Below are 15593 nucleotides of genomic sequence, written 5' to 3'. Positions count from 1 at the left end.
TTCATGAGAGACAGAGAGAGAGAGAGAGGGGCAGAGGGAGAAGCAGGCTCCCAAGGAGCAGGGAGCCTGATGCAGGACTCGATCCCAGGACCCTGAGATCATGACCTGAGCCGAAGGCAGACGCTTAACCGTCTGAGCCACCCAGGCGCCCTGCCTCTCATTTTTTTTTTTAAGATTTTATTTATTTTGAGAGAGAGAGAGCCAACAAGCAGAGGGAGGGGCAAAGAGAGAGAATCTCAAGCAGACTCTGCACTGAGCATGGAGTGCAATGCAGGGCTCGATCTCATTACCATGAGACCTTGACCTGAGCTGAAATCAAGAGTTGGACACTTAAGCCACCCAGGCATCCCTGCCTCTAATTTTTTTTCAAATTGTATTGAACATCTTTGTAGAAAATATGTTTTTCATTTTTTATTATACCATTTTAAAAATCAATATTTCTATCATAAGAATAATTTATTGTTAGTTTTGAGCTTGTAAAACAAAAGTAAAAGAAGTAAAATTTGGTCTTCTTGGAATTAAATGCTAATGAAAATTATTTTAGTAAGTTTTTCCTTTCTTTGTTGCATTTAATTTGTTCATTTTTAGTTTCACTGCATTTGCCTCTGTATGTCTTTGATGGTGATCATGCTCAGTTCAGGCCTAAATATATTTTTTTCTTTTTCAGCTCCAATCTCTTTGACAAAGTAAGCCCAGTTGTATCTTACAGAGTTGACCTTGCTGTCTTAGCTGCTGTTGAGATAAGAGGGTCAGTATGATTACTGAGTTGAGTGTCTCATTCTTGTGAGTTTTAAACTGCTTTAAAATGCAATTACTTTTTAAAAGCAACTGCGAGGCTCAATAGCTTCTTTTGGAAAGTATCCCTCCAAGTGTCATGGTAGTTTTACTAGAGCTATAGCTTCTGTAGAAATAAGGCTCTAGGTGTATTCCAAAGCCCCAAATATTTATTTGGTAACTCTCTGGAAATACACCAGATGTGGCAACAGCAGGCACAAAATAAGTGTGTTGAACTTTTATGCAAATTCATTTACCAATTCACCTGTTACATTAGATTCAATAAAGAGTAGTTTGTGTGCAGGTATATGTGCATGTTCACATGTACGTATGGCTTTTTTTCTTTTAAGTATATGTATTTTTAATTAGTCTGATTTGATTAATTTGGATACAGGATACTTTTGAAAATGAACTGACCATATCATTTTGGTATTCATGGTAGGTTTTCTTTGGTCATTGTTTAGAGTCTCAAGTCCTGATCATATCTTTCTTCCAATTCCAAACTGGGAGCATAAGGAGAACCCCGAGACTGAAGAAGATGTCGGGCCAGTTGTCCAGCACATCTATGAGGTTTGCAGTTGTTAGCTTTAACTGATACGTGGTAGAGAGCCTTTACAGAGAAGAACAGATAGGCTACTTATAAAAAACAAGTCTCTTTAATGATTATGTAAACTCTGCGTTGTTTAAGGATGTATTGGAGATTTCTTTAAATTTTTTTCCCTATTCAGAAGTTCCTTTTTTTTTTAAGACAAGTAGGTTCAAGGGGCTAAAGAATGCACTTTATACAAATTGTTGTCTAAAACTAATTAGTTCTACTTGAACAAAAGTAGTAGGTCATCGTTGAGTATTTTCATATGGACGTTTTGCAGTCCTAACTAAAAATTGAAAGTGCCTGTAGCAGATCATCAAAATTTTAAGAAAATTTTCTATGCCATCTTTCATCAAAAACTTTTTTGTATTTTCCTCTTGTTTATATTTTCATCCTGACACATACTGACTGCCCTATACTAGAGACGAATGTGATCATATTGTAATATCAGATTAACTATGGAACCTCTGCTGTTACTCAGATCCTTTGCTTATGATTCCTAAAGTTGATGTAGGAGGAGGATTCTGGAATAGAGTTTTGTTCAGATTATTTACATTTTCTTTTCCCCATTAGCTGAGAAACAATGGTCCAAGTTCATTCAGCAAGGCAATGTTAAATCTTCAGTGGCCTTACAAATATAACAATAACACTTTGTTATACATCCTTCAATATGATATTGATGGGCCAATGAACTGCACTTCAGATATGGAGATCAACCCTTTGAGAATTAAGGTAATGTGCTTAATAGCAACTCTTTATTATGATAGTTAATGCTTTTCTTTCTAAATCTATGAGAGAAATGCATGAAATAAAACATTTATTTATTTTTAAAGATTTTATTTATTTGAGAGAGAGATATATCTTTTTTTTTTTAAGATTTTATTTATTTGACAGAGAGAGACACAGCGAGAGAGGGAACACAAGCAGGGGCAGTGGGAGAGGGAGAAGCAGGCTTCCTGCTGAGCAGGGAGCCGGATGCGGGGCTCAATCCCAGGACCCTGGGACCACGACCTGAGCCGAAGGCAGACGCTTAACGACTGAGCCATCCAGGCTCCCCAAGAGAGACAGATATCTTGAGTAGGGGGGAGGGGTAGAGGGAGAAGCAGTCTTTCCGCTCAGCAGGGATCCTGATGCGGGACTCAATCAGGACCCTGGGATCATGACCTGAGCCGAAGGCAGATGCTTAACCAACTAAGCCACCCAGGTGCCCAAAATAAAACAATTATTTTAATACGCAAACCCACTCTACAAAAATATCTTTCTTCATAACCAGTACATTAAGGATTACATTGTTTATTTGTATAATGAGTAAGGATTAATTCCTTACTCTGAGAAGTCCTAATGAATCGTATATTTATGGAGTGACCCAGTTTGACTTTGGTTCCATTGCATTGTGCTTTATCCACATATGATATCGTGTTGGGTGTTTTGCTGTTGAAATTTTTGTCTTTGGAAAAAGATCTGACATTTAACTTAACCTGGCTTTTTTGACTTCCATGACTTAGAAAAATGTCATTTTGTGGAATTCTATACTTTTGGATATAGTCCTCTCCATCCTAGCACACATATTTGGATAAGAAGCTATTGCCCAATTTGGACTAGGGAAAGTTAAGAAAACAGAACAAAAGGTTCTTTTGAAATGATATATACTCATGATTGACACTCATCACAGATGTGCACTGTGAAATTTCAGACTGTTTCCTGTGTTTTATCAGTCTCCCCTCTAGCTGTGCAAGAAAATCATGGCTAGGCAGAGGTAACTTTCCACATATTAAGGACTCTGTGCTTACTTTCTACCATATATTAAGTGGTAAATTTGTCCTAACACATTTTTAGTCACCATGTTTTAATCACATGTAACAGTTTATGCCAAAATGTCAATGCAAAATGTTTCCACTATTATATACCACCAGTCTCTCTGTAACCCTAGATCTCAAATTCACAAACCGAAAAGAATGACACAGTTCCTGGGCAAGGTGACCGGAACCATCTCATCACCAAGCGGGATCTCACCCTTAGTGAAGGAGATGTTCACACTTTGGTAAGCGCCACTTCAACAACAAGCACTTTAAACATTTGAAAATACGTGATTATAGAACTGCTGCCAAAGAACATTTCAAAAATAACAACAGCTGTGCTTGGAAGAACTACATATATTTTTATACTATTCACTCCTCTAACTTTCCTTGTTCCTAGTCAAATTAATGCCAGATTTTCTTCAAATGATCTATCTTTGTAGATTGCTAATAAAAGTAATTCATATTCCAATTTATTTTTCTGGCTGTACTCTAACTGACCTCTTTCTTGACCTCATTCTAATCTTGGAGCCTTTAGTGCAATATTGTAAGAAAAACCCTGGAGGCCTCAACAAAAATATATTACAAGATTAATTAGCATTATGATCCACTTTTGTTGAGTCAGCCTGGGTAATGACTATAATGTTATAAAGTGGCTTATCATTTAAGTTTTTGAAATTTAACAGATCTGCAAACGATCAACTAGCGGGGAATCCAGCATAGTGTTTATATTCATTAGCGAGCACCCATTACATTCACATCACCAAATTCCATAGGTCTTCTTAGTTTTCATCCACCTCAATTCCCAGTGACTTTTGGCACAATTCCTCACTTGTTTGTTTGTGCAACACTCCTCATTCACTTCTAAGACACTACTCTCTTGGTTCTTCACCTATCGCAACTAGCTACCTCTTAATCCTCATTTCCAGACCTTTAAATCTATAGAGTATTCCAGGGCTCACATCTCAGATTTCTTTGATTGCCTGCCTTCCAGTTACTGATAAAAACACTGAATGTAGCAAGGACCATCAGCATGCCATTTGATTTCTACAGGTCTGACATGGACTAGCTATTCAAGATTCATTCTGTTTGTTTTTCTTTTCCATAGGCATATTATGATCTGATTTTTATGTCCTACTATAATCATCATGCTCTGGGTTTACCTAAGAATAGTAACTTCCAATGTTGACTTCTAGAATCTTAGAATGTTCTAGAAGAATGTTGACTTCTGGCCATAAAAGTACATCTTTTAATATTATAGATCTTATCCTTATATAACAAATCACATTAAAATCAATCCCTTTATGCAAGTAATGAATCGTTGAACACTACATCAAAAACTAATGATGTACTATATGTTGGCTAACTGAACATAAAAAAAAAAAAAAACCCTTTATTTTTATTTTATTTATTTTTTTAAGTAGGCTCCATGCCCAGTGTGGAGCCCAATATGGGGCTTGACCTCACAACCCTAAGATCAAGATCTGAGCTGAGATTGAGTCAGACACCTAACCGACTAAGCCACCCAGGCACCCCTAAAACCAACCCCTTTTAACAAAAAGCATTCATAGACTCCACTATTAGCCTATCATTTTAAACATTATTCTTATAAGGCAAAAGAATCTGGATCATCTCTTTAGCCTTCACATAAAATAACTAAAATGTCTAATTTTCATATGTTGAAGAGATGATAGAAAGACCTTTTCTTGTAAGTAAAGAATTTGTTTTGGCAGGGTTGTGGAATTGCTGAGTGCTTGAAGATTGTCTGTCAGGTTGGGCGACTAGACAGAGGAAAGAGTGCCATCCTGTATGTAAAGTCCCTGCTGTGGACCGAAACCTTTATGAATGTAAGTAGATAACAGCATTCACCAGTCTATCCATTTTCTCCAAGATATGCAAAAGGCCTCACATCTTGGAAATCATTTCATGGTTATTTCCATACAGAAAGAAAACCAGAATCATTCATACTCTCTGAAGTCATCTGCTTCTTTTAACGTCATTGAATTTCCTTATAAGAACCTTCCAATTGAGGATATCTTCAACTCCACAGTAGTAAGTCATTGATTTGGGGAAATGGAATAAATGCACTTAGTTCAATGCCACAGATATTTATTTTATTTTATTTTAAATAATAACACCTTAAGTGTTTTGATAATTTAAAAGTTAGTTGATAGGCCTATAACCTAGTTTAATATTATTTTACTCCCTCACTCCAGAATTATTAAAGGTAGACCTTTTACTTTAGCATCCCTATGTAAGAGATTTCCTGGCAGGGAATTTAGGGAATTTTTTCCCCACGAAGTTAGAAAGTTGGAAATTAACTATAATAGGTGAAAGCTAAAGATTTTAAAGATCTATAATTTGAGGATGAAAAATGGGACCAATACATCAAAGCTGGATTTGATTATTTAAAAATCACTTCAGAGGTACCTTGAAGTTAACCTGTTGTTGAGAATTTTATGTGCATACATGCATGCTATCAATACCAAATATATAATCACAGATTATCATATACAAGAAAAGAAAATGTGAATACCATTAAAACAAAACGTAATAGGCATTCAGACATTTGTTGAGTGATTCAGTGAACTATTTTTAAAACTCAAAACCTTTTTTCCCCCAACAGGTTACCACTAATGTCACCTGGGGCATTCAGCCTGCACCCATGCCTGTGCCCGTGTGGGTGATCATTTTAGCAGTGCTAGCAGGATTGCTGTTACTGGCTGTTTTGGTATTTGTAATGTACAGGGTAAGTAATGGACTTAGGAAGAGCAGCGGGGGAGGAGAAGCAGAAGAAAAGGGTAAGGGAGGAAGGGAAAGAAGGAAGAATAGAAAAGAAGGAAGAAAGGAAATTTTAATGATGCATGATGAGCACCGTATATTTGAAGGGAGAAAAGTAGTACCAAGTGCCACTCAAATTTTCTTAAGTGATAATACAGTCGCTTAGTACTTTTAATTTTCTTAACTGATGTGGCAGTAATGTTCGTTTTTCTTCAACTAACAGATGGGCTTTTTTAAACGTGTCCGGCCACCTCAAGAAGAACAAGAAAGGGAACAGCTTCAACCTCATGAAAATGGTGAAGGAAACTCAGAAACTTAACTGTGATTTTTAAGTTATGCTACATCCTGACCCATTAGAATTACCGACTTCGTTACAGGTTTCAGTTTCTTTCGCAAGGAATAAAATTCCAAGACTCTACTGCTGATGGTGCCCATTGGTATTAACCACAAAACGAGAGCAATATTTGTCAACTTTTTGTAATAATTAAGTTCAAACGTACGTGTAATACACACCCACTGACTTGTGTTTTTAGGTATTTAAATAATAAAATTTCAAGTGATAGTTCTTCAATGTACATAAGACAGGTAGTGCCTGAGTTACCACTTTATATAAAATAGTACCTCCTAGAATTATTGTTTTTGATTTTGTATGTTGATTTTGTTTGTTGTTGCTTTTGTTGTTTTAAAGCAATCCATATCTGGACCTTAGGATCCACATCTTTTGTACAGGAACTTATTGTTAATATACATTACACTACAGTTGAGTTTTTAAGCTACTAACTTTATAACTGCATGAACTTGGATTTTAATATTACCTATGTGGTAGAACTTTAAAAAAAAAGCATGATCCATCCAAATTCTTTCTTGTAATAACGAAGATACAGTATTTTTAATATGAAAATGGGTACGTGCTGTTACATTTTTATTTTTGTTTAATCCACAGTCCATTTCCTTACATTTTAATTTGTATGTTTAGGTTCTATTTCAAATCCTTTAAGCCAACCTATACTAAAAATTCTATGATCAAAAATGCCTCTTTTGTGTAATAGATAAATTTCCGCTAATCATCATCATGCTTAAAGCCATATGCAGTTGGGAATCATTTCCAAAGTCCATGTATTCCATTGTTTTAGTCTGGCTATTTACAATACAAAAAAAAAAAAAAAAAGCATTTAAGTTAAAAGACTGTAGTTCTTTGATGGAGTTGCTTAGTAGTAGTATGCTCTTAGAGCAAGAATTTTTAGTTGGGATTAATTTATTTTCTTCCTATATATGTATTTTTCCTTATATTTCCAAAACTTAACTGAGAATGGGCTAAGATCAATGAGGAATCTTTACAAATTACAACCTCCCAACCCCATGAGAAATGCTTGGAATTGAAATTCTTAAAGTAGCTTGCTGGTCCTTCTAACAATAGCATGATGCTACTCACATGGATATTACCTTAGTTTAAGCACAGTATCATGTGTAAAACCAGTCTCAGCTATCAAAATAATGTATAAAAGTTACTTTTATAAGCAATTCAAGTTATTGGGAGCCTTTTAAAACTTTTGTAGTTTTATTAACATAAATTACTTTTTTAGGATTTTTATATAAAAACTGCACAGGTGGCACATTGTAGTTTTATATGCCTGTAGGGTGATGATTCTTCTAGAGGAATATGTGATTTATTTACAGTTCCTCAAGGTCTGGGAATGACTTAATTATACCTATTTTTGTGCAATTACATCATGTTATGCTTTAGAAATTGAAAATTTAGTAGGTTTTTAACTGCTGTCCTCATTAGGCAGTGATAAGTATTTCCCTTAAATAATTAAATATTTTTCTATGTTTTAAAAATAATTGAAATTTATCTTGCCATGTCTTGTGTTCTAATTCCTTACACAAGTGGCTAAGCTAGAATGTATTCATAAAACAGAGGAATGTGAGTTATATATGTTAGAACATGACAAGACCCTGTATTTAGCTTTAATGAATCTCAAAATTAATAGGTTTGTAGTATAGATTTTACTAGTAGCTTAAAAGATCTTAGTCATATGCAATAAGTATTTTTATTACCAGTAAGTCTAAAGTTTTTTTAAGAAAAAATATTTTTATCCTAGGGTCTGCCACCAAACAGTCACTAAGTTGACAACTTTCACTACCTGTTTTCCCACCTAATAGTAGTCATCCCTGAAAGTATATGTTGGCTAGAAATTCACTCTTTTAAAAAAAAATGTTACTGTTTGCTTTTGCACAGTCTGTTCTAAAACTTTTATGGCCTCTCTCTCAAGTTGTATAATCTTGGATGGGAGACTGAAGGATGTTGTTGGAAGCATGATGTTTTAAGTTCCTTTTATGAAATGTAGTTTTAAGCAGTAAGTATTTTCTTTTAAAAAATGAAAATGTATATCTCTACAAAAATATGGTAGAAGAATTATTTGGAAGCTTACTCTTTGAGGAAAATGTTTGGGAAAATGTTGGGATTCTTTTTACCCTAAAGCAGCGTGTGAATGTATTTGGTTAAAATGTCAAACGGTAGTTCTATGAAAACTGTTTTAATTTTCAAACATTTTAAATACTACTGTGTTATGATTTATTGAGAATTAAAATCCATTTTGAGTGTAAAATTTTAATAATCTGATCAGTTTTTAAAAATATGAATGAGATAGAGAGTATTTAAAGCATTTAATATTGGTAAGAAATATTGATAATGTTGTCGATTTCTTATGTAGGCATTTATTTCAGAATTGATATTTTGAGAAACATTTGTGTGAGGGATATTCTTTTTTTCCCCCTTTACTTTTCTCTTGTGATGAATTATTATTATTATTATTATTATTATTGTGATAGAGGTCTTCATAATTCTGAAGTATAAAACAATTAAAACTTCAGTGCCACAATTTTACCTGTTACGAAACTACTACTTCATAGTAAATTCTCATCAATACTTCATATAACAAGAAAATTAAAGTATTAGTAAAAGAGACTATACTTACACTGACTTCCTTAAGAGGGCTGTGAAAGACTTTTGATAGCTAATGATGACCCCAAGGGAGATTTAAGTGGCAAAAGTACAGTATATAATAGATCAGCTGCTTTTTATAAGGCAAACAATCTGTTAGTTGATAGACACTTCTTTGTTGCAGAACATAGTGCCAAGCTTGGATAAGAATAAGTCATTTTTGAAAGACATGTGTATGACCATTACCTATCTTAATGTCACTTTGTATGTACTCTTGGATAGTTTGTATATGTGGTAGTTTGGTAAATTAAAAAATATAAAATTCAGAAATTGAATATAGGATCAAAAATGGCAAATAAAATAATACACAGTGTTTTGGAGATTAGCCCTTTTAACTTGTTGATAGGCTAGTTTGAACAATAAACCCCAGGCATATATGCTTGTATTTCATTATAATTTCTGATATGTAATGAACTTCTTGGGAGAGGTACCAAATCCTTGATTTTTGTTGTCATTGTTCTCAAGTGCAATATAACAATGTAACCAAACCTAGATAATTTTCAGAGTCATTGTTAATTTAGTAAACCTAATCTAAACAGAGATTTAAATTTTTTAGAATTTTGGTTAGTAGGACAGAGGGATTCTGCTATGGATATACAAATGAAGTTATTTACCCCTAAAAGGTACATTCTACATTTTATTTCAGGCTGGACATGACCTATTCCCTACTAGTTTTGAAACATTTTGAAATATCTTAAACTAACTTGGAAGCTATATATATCAAATTAATTTGGTACCTAATAACACAGTAATTTTCTTTGTTTAGCTTCTCTTATGATCACCCACATTGGGTGAGACAAAGCGTGTGTCTTCTAAAATTTGTCATTTGCTGACTTGATTTGAGTTAGTAAAACTGGTACAGTGTTCTGCTTAGTTTCCAATGTGCAACCTGTGTCTCTTCAATAAACTTGAGCATATGGTGCCACGTCTGTGTATGGACTTTATAGTTTCCCTCTGTGACTTTTTGTTTTTTAATCACATGAGCCAGCAATAATGTGATAAAAGGATGACCTCAAAGAGGTGCCTCTCTGAAAGTCTGAATTCCTTAAGAATGTTAGTTATTTGAGAAGAAGTAACACAAAAAGAGCAAAAGGAACCTAATGTTACAATACACCAATTACAAATCACAGAATCAGACATTTTAAAATGTAAAAGGGGTTTTCAATTCCAGTAGTGGCAGGAGAGCTTTTATCAGATAATAATGGTAAGTGATGAACAAAATAAGAAGAAAAAAAACTTTTTGAAAACACTGAAGTTAGTAAAAGCAGGCAGAAACTGGAGGGGATTTGACTTACTAAAGAGGGGAACCACCTTTTTCCTGGAAGTTACTTTCTGTTGTTGGATAGAATGCAAGCTGAAAAGGGCCCTCATTTCCTGGAATGGCGGGACTGCCATTATGGCTAAAAATTGGGGAAAGAAAGGAGCCACATGTGGGAGGGAGGAATGTTTTCCCCTCAAATCCTTTTCTGACCCTGACCGTGACCCTACCCTAGTGAGACTCCAAGAGGCCCAAAAGGAAAACAGCAGATGGAAGGTTGGAAGAGCTGAACAGTTATTTCAGCTACTGTCTACTGTAGGAAAAATGAGATTGGAGTTTGAGTGTTACCCAGCGACAGAGCTTGGAAACACCCAGTCTTTCCATTGAAAACTTGGAGGATCTATGCCTTAGGAATAAGTACTATATCCCAAGATTGACTGATTAGCCCTAGGATGAAGAACAAAGCCATTGGCCCACCCTAACAAAGCCTAAAACCAAGCTTCCACAAATTTAAGGTGATCCACGTATAACTCATTTGCTCCTTTAGGCAGTTACTTTGAGAGGAAGATGACACCACCTATAAAGACTGCAATGTTCCATCCACAATGTCATGTATGTGTGTCTGTGTGTGTGTGTGGAAGGGAAGAAAAGAAAATGCTACCCATAGTTTGAAGGGGAAAAAAAAGAGTCAATAGAAAGAGACCCACAAACAATTTAGCAGATGGGACTTTAAGTAACAATGATAAATATGTTAAAAACTCTAGAAAATTATGGACATTTCAGAAGAGGATGGAAATTAATAAAAGACTCAGTGGAAAATCTAGGGCTAAAAAATGCAGTACCTGAAATCAGAAATTCATTGGAGGGGGATTAAAAGTAGACAAAGAGAAGGAAGAATGAGTGAATTTAGAGAGCAATAGAATTCACCTAAACTGAAGCACCACATGGGGGTGAAGCAGGGGGTTGGTGATGGTGTGGATTACAAAATAAACAGCCTCAGTGACTCTGGGTCAATCTAGGTGTAAAAGAAAAGGAGTTAGGAGAGAGAAAATGGGAGGGACTAACTTGAAACCAAAAAGTTGCAAAATACGGTAAAATGTAGCAACCGTACAGTTGTGGAAGCTCAGTGAACCCTAAACAGGACAATCACAGAAAACACCATCTATGTGCATCATGGTCCAACAGCTAAAAACCACAAGTTAGAAAGGGTTTACCTCACCCCTACATACTGGTAATGATGCCCAGAGTTCATTTCTTGTCCAAATTCGTACTGGCAGGATTGGAACTAAAGCTTATGTATTCAAATTCCTAGTCCCGTGTGCTTTCTGCTGTGCAAGACTGCCTAGATTACTAGTGACCCTTTATAAAATAGATTTGTTACTATCTAATGGATAGGCTGGGATGCCTGAATATTAGTTGGTGCAACATCAATACATTTCCAAGTAATATTTTTATTCACTTTCTGAACTGTTCTGAATTGCCTAGAGTTACATGGTTTGATTTCCTTTTGCACCCTGGTTCACTTCCCTTGTCAGCCCTATTTCCTGAAAAGTAACCAATATATAAATTGGTGGTGTTTTAATAAAAGGAGCATTTAGATTTTGAACTTGAACTTGACACAGTAACTTACCTTCACGTTATTAAAAAAAGACCTAATTTGTTCAAAGTAATTTATCTCAAAATTCTTTTATACCATTTTTCAGATATTAGAGTGTCAAAATGGAATCTTTAGGGTTACTTTTTAGCCAATTTTGTATTCAGAATATTAATTAATGACTACAAGGTTATTCACAAAAAGTACTAAATGATATATATTAGTAGTACTTAATTTGGAGAATTATGCTCTCCACCAGAGTAATAGGAATTGATCTTGTGTAAGATACATTGTAAATTTCCCATAGGAGAGAAGAAAGTTGGTGTCATAAATTTTCTCATCTTTGAACAGTGCAGTGAAAGTTGTTTTTGAGATTATAAATGACATAATCACCTTCAAAATTCAGAGATATTATCACCTAACTGGCAGACAGTGAATGATTTTGAATTTCTCAGTATACTTAGTGAGGAAACAAGAGGGAAGACTTTATTAAAGAATAAACAAATTTCCTACTTCTTAGTAATACCAGCGTTGACTTTGACTTGAACCTTGACTATTAAACCAAAGCCAAAGATTTCACCACCATGTGGTATTAAATTACTAGCACAAATTGAACCTCAAGGGTCTTTCCACAATCATCCCACAGGTACTCAGTGATCCCCAAGTAACAGAGATGACATAGTGGTAACTAATTTCACAGCTCTAGCCCCCCACAAGGGAACTCTATAAAGCAGCTGCAGTGGAGCAGTGGTTCAGTAACAGACCTGAGAGTGTGGTTTGCCCACCATACAGAGATGGTCTCTTCTTCTCACCTCTAATTTTCCAAATCCAAATCTTCACCTTACCCACTCCACGTCCTCTCCTAGATCCATTCAGGTTTGGTCATTGGATGAGCCTCATTGTTTTATCATACCCTACATAATAAATTAGTTTTAAATTACTGTGTAGTCCTTTTGTCATGAAGGGTAATATATTTACAGAATCCAGGGATTAGGTCATGGACATCTTTTTTTTTGTGGGGGGGGGCTGCATTATCTCCACCACAGTCCACCTCTGGCCCTCAAAGATTCACTTCAGTCTCATATAGAAAATACATTAAACCATGTCAAAGTCCCCAAAAGTCAAACCATTACAACATCAACTCAAAGTCACAAAGCCCTCCTTAATCTCATTAGTTTGAATTCCTGAATCTCATCATCTAAATCATCTAAATTAGGTATGAGAAAGGCCTGGGTTACGATGCAACCTGGGATACAATTTCTCTCTATATGTGGACCTGTGAAACCAAAGAAACAAAGTTATCCTTTCCGAACATACCATGGTGGGGCAGGCATGTAACAATTATAGACATTCCGGTTCAAAAAAAGGAAAAAAAGTAGAAGGAAAAAAAGAAGTCACTAGTCCCAAGCAACTTCGAAATCCAGCTGGGAAAACTCCATTTGGTTTCAAAGTCTGTGGATAATTCTCTGTGGCTCACGGCTCCACCATCTGAGTTGTCCTTTACCACCTCCCCACCTCCAGCCCCCACCATGAAATGTAGCACACATTTGCAGTTGAGTATTATTATCAGCTTATTTCCACTGGGAACATTTTGTGGGCCCAATACGCTTCTTCATTTTGTACTTTATCCCTTTTAGACAAAGCCGACAGTGCTTCTGCTGATATAAAATTTTCAGGAACTAATGGATCTCCTGTGTACGTCAAGAAGATTCATTCCATCACCCAGACGCTACTCCACAGATCTTTCCTAAATAATCCTGTTTCTATTTTTGGCTTTTGAGTTGTTTGAGGAGATCTATGAGTCATACATTTAACCTCTTCAAAGAAAATTTTGAGATATTAGCAAAAGTTTGTGTAGTCTCTGTGTTCTCTGTACAGCAAACTTGACAGTGAATCTCTTAATTTTGGCATCTTTTGCAATCTGGATATGTTGAGAATTTTCCAAATCATAAAGTCCTGGTTTCCTGAGTTCTCTCTTTTTTTAATTTATACTTATTTAATGAATTTATATAATTAAGGTCACGAAACACAAGAGTGGGGTTGGAGGGCTTGCACATAGATGGTTACCTGAAATGCCACAGATGAAATTGCCCACTCTTTGACATACGGCAGATAAGACAGTTTTCTGACTGTAATCTTTTTTTTTTTTTTAAAGATTTTATTTATTAGACAGAGAGAGACACAGTGAGAGAGGGAACACAAGCAGGGGGAGTGGGAGAGGGAGAAGCAGGCTTCCCGCCAAGCAGGGAGCCCGATGCGGGGCTCGATCCCAGGACCCTGGGATCATGACCTGAGCCGAAGGCAGACGCTTAACGACTGAGCCACCCGGGCGCCCCCTTACTGTAATCTTAATGGCTTACATGTCTGTCACCTGAGAAGCCTTCTAAACCTGAGCATTAGTAACTGTTTAAATCATATGATCCACTTTGGTTAATAAGTCTAAACTGTCTTTATCCCCAGGAGTGTGGGTAGCCCTACCTGGTAAATGATTCTTGTTCCAAGAAATACAAATGTCAACCTTGTTCAACCCTCTTCAATAATTGGTCCCTTGGTTTTCAAACTCAAATGAAATGGTTCATTATTAATGAAGACAGCAGTATTGCAGGAATAGTCATAATTTAAGGAACAGTTGATTACTGACATCTTAAAAATCGTATTTCCAAAAAGGTAAAAGTTCTTCTTGCAATAGTTTGTTTAAAAAGGATTCTGTCTTCTCCCTCACATTGTTTATTCCGGCTAGTCTTCTGTCCTGGCTATGTCATGGTGGGCTCTCTGAAGATACAATGTGCAGGGACTACCAGGGACAGTCCATGAGTGCATCACACAGCTCCTCATTCTGCTCCATGAACTCCTTGTTGGCCTCAGCCACACCCAGTTGTGGCCTGGGGTTACTGGGTGCATTATCTCCAGCTTCTTCCTATGTCTGTGTCGTGCTCTGGGGATAGCCATTTGGGGAGTAACTATACCTGTTGTTGCCTGTGTTCTAGCCATACCTCCACTAGACACAGCTCTGGTACTCCTGCAACTGGCAGGAGCTCTAAATGCACATCTGATTATATTCCACTGGCTTCACAGGGCTCACTTTAGTGATTGCCATGCTCAGAAGCACTGGTTTAGACCCCAGTCCCACTGTTCCCTGGCATTCTGTCAGGGTTTGCTTCCGTTCCAGTTCATCCATGCATTCCATAACACCAAAACCCTTAGACATACCTGTCTGATCCAAGACCACCTTGTCTCCCCAACAGGAGGGGTGGATGCTGACAATCAACCATACAACATTCCACCATCCACATCTGGAGTCAGCCTCCTGCCCAGAAAAGGGGAGTACATGGGGCTATTATCTGGTTATTTCCCATAAGCGGCAGAGTTTACTTTAAAATGTTTTGCAGGTGTGGCTCCTGGAAGATGTTTCCCATTAATTTTATGCAAGCTCATTTCAGCTGTGGCCCAATCTATGCATTCTACAGAGCAGTAGCCAGCTGGGATGCCAGTGGGGCTATCTACTTACTTGATTCTTATTTTTCAAGACTGTTGTGGCTCTATGGAGTCCCATACAACTCCAAGTGAGTTTTAGAATCAGTTCGTCAATTTTTACAAAGAAGTCATCTCCGATTCTGAGAAGGATTGTGTTGATTCTGTAGGTCAATTTGGTTTTCTTTCTTTTTGCTTTTTTTTATTTTTTTATTTTTATTTTTTAAAGATTTTATTTATTTATTTGACAGAAAGACACAGCGAGAGAGGGAACACAAACGGGGAGCGGGAGAGGGAGAAGCAGACTCCCCGCTGAGCAGGGAGCC

General features: G+C 36.3%; 1 protein-coding gene and 1 pseudogene across 2 annotated transcripts in view; one reads left to right on the top strand and one right to left on the bottom strand.

Annotated features, from left to right (window-relative positions):
• ITGAV (integrin subunit alpha V) overlaps positions 1-9869 on the top strand; it is a 94211-nt gene extending 84342 nt beyond the window's left edge. For both annotated transcript variants that reach the window (XM_081814019.1, XM_081814018.1), the window contains exons 23-30: positions 668-748; positions 1239-1344; positions 1937-2095; positions 3294-3404; positions 4893-5006; positions 5104-5211; positions 5786-5908; positions 6164-9869. In XM_081814019.1, coding sequence (XP_081670145.1) covers positions 668-748; positions 1239-1344; positions 1937-2095; positions 3294-3404; positions 4893-5006; positions 5104-5211; positions 5786-5908; positions 6164-6259 — 898 coding nt within the window. In that variant the 3' untranslated portion in view covers positions 6260-9869. The remainder of the gene's footprint in view (positions 1-667; positions 749-1238; positions 1345-1936; positions 2096-3293; positions 3405-4892; positions 5007-5103; positions 5212-5785; positions 5909-6163) is intronic.
• A 4721-nt stretch (positions 9870-14590) lies between these two features.
• The window catches only part of LOC102736301 (tRNA selenocysteine 1-associated protein 1 pseudogene), a 6422-nt pseudogene continuing 5419 nt past the window's right edge, over positions 14591-15593 (bottom strand).

This window comes from Leptonychotes weddellii, chromosome 3 (genome assembly GCF_054177405.1).
Source record: "Leptonychotes weddellii isolate Sample4059 chromosome 3, ASM5417740v2, whole genome shotgun sequence".
Lineage (NCBI taxonomy): Eukaryota > Metazoa > Chordata > Mammalia > Carnivora > Phocidae > Leptonychotes > Leptonychotes weddellii.
The sequence above is the reverse complement of the archived record's forward strand: the minus strand, read 5'-3'. Positions and strand labels throughout refer to the sequence as shown.